General features: G+C 53.4%; 1 protein-coding gene across 2 annotated transcripts in view; it reads left to right on the top strand.

The window, feature by feature from the left end:
- Nucleotides 1-1,913: 1,913 nt before the first annotated feature.
- The window catches only part of NHSL3 (NHS like 3), a 41,838-nt gene continuing 37,751 nt past the window's right edge, over nt 1,914-6,000 (top strand). The window contains exon 1 of one of the 2 annotated variants that reach the window (XM_072609796.1): nt 1,914-2,463. In XM_072609796.1, the coding sequence (XP_072465897.1) occupies nt 2,214-2,463 (250 nt within the window). In that variant the 5' untranslated portion in view covers nt 1,914-2,213. Of the gene's footprint in view, nt 2,464-5,568; nt 5,796-6,000 lie in introns of those variants that run through there. The other variant, XM_072609799.1, reaches the window with a different exon arrangement.

The raw sequence follows: 6,000 nt of genomic DNA, 5'->3' as shown, positions 1-6,000 counted from the left end.
TATACCATAGCCAGGGTTTGCTTTCAGGTACGGGGTAGACTAGATGGGCCCTCAGGATCCTTCTGATTCTGTAACTGTGATGTACCTCTCTTCATTTCAATATAGTCCTTTGTAAATTAATTCTGTCATGAAGTACATATTGGGTGTTATGATGATGATACTGACCATGATTATGACAGGACCTGTGATTTCATAGGTATAGGAAATGATCATATATATGGAATTATTTAGGAAAGTCCCTCTGTCAATATGGATTTGCTCAGTGATTTATAATCCTAGAGACTCGTCTACTGTACTCAGAATATAAATGCCTTACCCAAGGTCTGAGTTGGGACTTGAAACCAGGTCTTTCAGACTCTCAGGACAGTTTTCTCTTCTTTACTATCATAAATAAATAAGGGACTTAACCAAGGTCATAAAACCAGGAAACTAGAACCCAGGCTCCTGGCTCTCAAAATCTCTTTCTACTGGACCATACCGCCTGTCTGCCCAATTCCTATAGTACTCATATCCTAGGAAGGTAGAGCTGTCTTCTGGAAGAGGATTTGGCTTGATCTGGCTTGATCTAGAGGCAGAGTATACATGGGTTTAGACATCCGGCCCCCTCCCCCAGCACTGGGAAAGGACCCGAAGGAGGTCACATGCCTCAGATTGGCCCATGGTGTTTTTGGGGTTCTAGGAATAAAACTGTTTCTCCCTTTCCTTCTTCCCAAGTCATTCTTTTTGACTTTTTCCTCCGAGGATCTCAAAGCACTTAGTAAGCAGTAATTAACTAGGCTAAGAGTGGTGGTTAGACTATTGTAGGGGCCACGTGGACTAATTGAGGTGCCCTGGGGCATCACAGTCCAACCAAAAAGAAACTGAGGTTTAGAAACTTATTTAGAGGAAGAATTCCAGGAATCCTAAGACCTAGTCCCATCCTGGGGCTTCGGGGGTGGAGGGAGAGGAAGGCAAGATCACTCCCCTCGGAACAAATAAGGGCAGTGGTGGGGTTGGAGGTATATGTGCATGTGTGTGGGAGCAGGATGGATAGAAAGTGGGGGGGAATGAGAAAAGGGAATATAAGAGAAACAATATCCCTTTAATACCTTTACACTGTGACTAATATAGCTGTTTATCATTCTGAGAGTCTTTTCCTACCGAGGGTCTCTGCGGGATCTCGGGCTAGTCTCACCCATGCCTAAACTAGGCAGACGCTGACAAATCCATTTTCTCATTCCCTAGACAGAACCCCAGAGTTTACTTCCCGGTCGAGGGGATCCTCAGTTTATTTTAGGATTGTTCCCGAAAATCCCGAGTACTCCTCATTCCAGTTTCCCGTTTAGGACCCTGGAATACAATCCTCCCCTTCTCGAGGAGAACTCCGAAACACCTCAACGCTCTGTTTAGTGGGTCAGCTAAAGTTCCGACCGTTTTTCCTCGGAGAGACCCTTCAATACTTGTCTCTTCATCGGATAGACCCCTCCCTCGAATATACCTCTTCCTTTCTCGAAGAGAACCCCGGACCACGCTGCCCCCGCGCCCCCCTTTTCCCGGCATCGAACCTTACTTGGCATACCCTGGCACGGTCTGAGATGGCAACCCGGATACTTTGCTTCCTTCCCCTATGGGATACCAGAATACTTCCTTCCCCTTTCCTGAGAGTCTAGCCTGAAGTCCAAGGGCTCCGGGGCGATAGTCCCCAGACCCGATCTCGGGACAGGGCACAGACTTCGCCTTTCTAGCAGGCGGTCTGTCCAAGAGTCCCAGTTACCTGGCCTCCCTTACCCCACCCCCAACGCCCAAGCGAGGGGGAGGCGCGGAGCGGTGCGCTCCCCTCTGCGGGTCCGGGAGGGCGGGGAGAGGGGCAGGGCCGGGCCGAGCCGGGCCGGGCCGGGCGGGCAGAGCAGAGAGGAGGGGGGTGCGGAGAGCGGGGAGCGGGTGGGGAGTCAGGGCGCTCTCTCCCGTTCCCCACCTCCCGGCCCGCCTCTCCCTTCTCTCGGTGCTTCTCTCCGCCCCAGCCTAGCCCAACCCAGCCCAGCCCAGCCCCGCCGGCCCCTCCTGCCCCGCTCCGCTCGGCCCCAGGGAGCCGCTCAAACTTTTCCTGGGCTCCTTGCTCTTCCTTCGCGCGGCGGTGCCCGCTGCCCAGGGAGGGAACCTCGGCGTCCAGCCCCGCATGGGCACCGCGCCGCCCCCGGGGGCCTGAGGCTGCCCGGCCGCCCCGCACGCGGCCCATGGCGGCCCGCGCTGCCTCCGCCGCACCTGCGGCCGAGGAGCCGAACGGCCAGGGCCAGGGTCAGGGCCAGGGCCAGGCCGGTGTCCCCCGCAAGAAGAAGTCCCGGGGTGGCCTGCGCCGCGCCTTCAGCTGGCTGCGGGGCAAGCGGAGAAAGAAGAAGGGGCCGCCGGGTGGGGAGGGCGCCGAGCCGCCCCCCAAGGGCAAGAAGTCCGAGGAAAAGGCCAGGAAGGGCAGAGGCAAGGGCAGAGGTAAGGCAGGCTGCCGCTCCGCTCACCTGAGCTGGGCAGGGCTGGGCAGCGCTGGGCCGCCGCCGGCGGGGGGGCTTAAGGGGAAGGAGGCGCACCGTTTCCAGAGCCGTCGGGCAGTGCCCACGGAGCGGTGAGGGTGACCTGGGCCGCGGAGCGGGGGGTGTACTCAGAATGGTTGGTAGAAAAGGTGGGGCAGAGCCAAGAAGCCCCTCTCAGGACTTCCGGGGCACTGCCTCAGCAAAGGGGGGCGGTGCCCCCACTCCAACCCCACCCCCATTTCTGGGCAGGGGATCTCAGGTTTGCAGAGACTATGTAGTCTGGCTTTGAGGGGAAGGGTTGGGAGGGGGGAACTCTTGTCCTCCCCCAGACTTCCCCTGGATGCAAGGGACCAGATCCTCTGTTTTACTCTCCTGGGGCACAGCAAGTAGGCTGTGGGGGCTTTGCTGGGTCAACCTCAGCTGTAGGCACTTTGCTGAGTCAGGGGGTCATAGGAGCCTGGGGCCCAGCTCCCCTGGGCAGCCCCACGGTAGAAAGGCTTTTGCTTTTGCCCTGCCCTGCCCGAACTAGGACAGTAAGGGATTGGCAACCAAGTCTGTCATGGATCCTGGGTGGTTTCTCTAAGAGGGGAAGCCGACCCCCTCTCTCCCCACCTCCCTGACTTGGCCCTATCCAGGGTGTCCCTTGCCATGGGTGGTGGGGTTCAAGAGGCCCTCTTTTGCTTGCTTTCTCCGTTTTTTCCTTTTTAGTTTTTGTCTCCCCACCATCCTCACAACGTTAGAAATGTTACTAGTATCTGAGCCCCCTTCCCCATTTTAGTGACAATTTACTACTTTCATCTTCCTCAACAATGTTGAGTTGGGGTGAGGAAACATGAACAGAGAGGTAGTGAACTTCCCTGGGGATACACAGCTGGACAGGTAGGTATGCTTCTTTGTGGAGGAGGGGCTTAGGAAAAGAACTTGGCTTTGTGGATTTTATTTGTTAGGCTTCTCCTAGCTCATGGGATAATAATAACAACTCCAATTTCTTTAAAGTTAACGGGTGGTTTCCTCATAACAGCCCTGTGAGACAGGGGGTTCAAGAACTATCCCTTTTAGAGATAAGGAAGAGACCCCAGAGAGGTTAAATAACTTGTCCAAGGTCATAGCTAATGTGTTTCAGAGTCAGAACATGAACTCAGGGCTTCTGCCTCAGAGTTGGGCACTCTTTCTGCAACAACACATCGCCTATAACTCTGAAGTGTCTTTACACCTTGCCCTGGTCTTGGGTGGCCTTGCTTGGTTGATTCTCTACCCAGACCATTAGATCCTTATCCCATTTCTCCCTGTATCACCTGAGTTGGGCCTGTTCCCTCAGCTCCCTTCCCCCTCCTCCTCTCTCCCTTCCAGATCTGGAGGAAAAGCGGGGGGGGGGGGTGGGGGGGGTGGGGTGGGGTGTCCCATCTCTCAGTTTTTCTTCCAAGTCTGGGAAGTGGGGACCTTTTTAGGCCCCAGGGGCTCCCTGTCCCCCAGCATCTAACCACTATCCTGCCCACAGCAGCCGCCTGCCCATGTTTCAGGAAATGGTGGGTGCTGTGTTTACCCACTGGCGTGTCCTTTAATCAGCCCTGGGAGGGAAGGAGGGAGGAGAGAATTAGAAGGAAGAGGTTTGGGGGGCAGGAAGAGGAGAGAAAAAGCTTCTTGTGTGATTGTATCCGGCCTGGCTGTGGTCTTTTTGGATCACTGCCTTGGTTCTGCCTTAGCCTGCCTGAAGACATTCAACTAGAGCAGTGAGGGACAAGGGCTGGGAGAGGGATTGGTCTCAAAATATACTGAACAGTATATGCCTTTCTCTCTTTCTCTTTCTCTCTCTCTGTCTCTGTCTCTCTCTCTCTTTCACACACACACACACACACACACACACACACACACACACACACACACACACACACATACACACAAGCACATACACGCTTGCCCTGCAGGGTCTGCCCCTAGTCATCTCCTCAGTGCCAACCTATTTGTTGTCACCTCCCCATCCATCCAAAGGGAAATGGGGCAGAAATCAGAGCAGGATGAACTGTGGCTAGATCCTGAGAAGTGATCACCCGGAATGGCAAGTCTTTTGGTACAGTGGTGTTGCTAGAGCATTTGGAGCTCAAAGGACCTTAAAGATTCTTTAATTCAACCCCCTCCTTTTATAAAGCAGCAAACTGCTGTCTAGAGGAGAAAGGACTTGTCCAAGGTCACACAGGTGTATATAATGGGCTCTTCCACCCTGGAGAAAGCCGTGGAGTGGACAGATCTGGACAAAGCAGCCCTGAGGCTGAGTGATGGGCTAGTTGATCCCATTAGGATCTCAGTCCTGGCCAGTGTTTTAGTCACACCCCTCTCCCCTCTCCCCTGATCTGTTCATGTGCCTGAGGTGTTTAGGCTTCCAGCGTGCAGGTTAGGTAAGGGCCCTCACCCATGTGTGGGCCTGTCTGCCCCAAGGCTTTGGTAGTGCCTGGGCGGGGATGGGAAGGAGAGTCACCCTCTTTCCCTCCAACCTCTCATTATTGGAATTGTTTCCATCGCTCTTGTCCAGCCCTACTACTCCTCCTCTTCTCCTTCTGAAAAGAAACCAAGAAATTGATCTGATCGCTTTAATCCCTGTTGGCAATGGCCAGTGGAGAGAGGAGGGTGAGCTCTAGGGAAAGAGGGAGGGTGATTCTTTTGGGGAGACTAACTTGAGAGAGGCCTGTGCGTGGTGTGTGTGTGTGCGTGTGTGTGCATGTGTGTGCGCGCGTGTGTGTGTGTGTGTGTGTGTAGCAGGGGTTGTGTAGTGTAGAGGATGGAGGGGGAGGGGGTCACATTCCAGTCTGACCTATGAGTCATAGAATCATAGGATAGGATTAGGGGCTGGATCTGTGATTCCACTGGTTTAAATTCTAGAGAACTCCCAGGTAATGAAAGACTTCTCTGCAACTTACAGTCCTAAGAGAGTTGCCTCAAGTGTGCAGAAGTTGAGGAACTTGACCAAGGTCATCTGCCAACATACACTATGCTGCCTTTCATAGAGAAAATACAAAATTTTGGAGACGGAGGTACATTAGAGATCAGCAAGTGTAACTTCCTCATTTTACAGATGGGCAAAGTGAGGTCCAGAGAGGGCAATCGCAGTGCCAAGAACTTCCCTTCAAGCCTGCTGATTCTCAGTCAGTCCAGGGGTCTTTCCTCCTCCATACAATGATGGATCCCAAACAGCATCAAATTTCCCTTTAGAGGCCATCTCATTCAACGCCCTCATTTCACAGATGGGAACACTGAGGTTCAGAAAACCACAGTGATCTTCGGCACAAGGTTGAACTGTTGGTGAGTAGCAGAGCTGAATAGGGTCCTTAGCACAGTGAAGGCACAGAGCAGGCACTTGAGTGGGGCAGAAGACTAAAAGAGAAGTGCTGACCTCAGGAAGTCTTCAAGACACGGATTCAAATCCCACCACTGGCACTTTGAAATTGTATTGTTTTGGGGCGCTTCATTTTTCTTAGCCTTAGTTTCTTTTTCTGGAAAATGAGGG

Source organism: Notamacropus eugenii, chromosome 5 (assembly GCF_028372415.1).
Source record: "Notamacropus eugenii isolate mMacEug1 chromosome 5, mMacEug1.pri_v2, whole genome shotgun sequence".
In the NCBI taxonomy this organism is placed as follows: domain Eukaryota; kingdom Metazoa; phylum Chordata; class Mammalia; order Diprotodontia; family Macropodidae; genus Notamacropus; species Notamacropus eugenii.
Note: the sequence above shows the minus strand (reverse complement) of the source record. Positions and strands in the feature narration are given on the sequence as shown.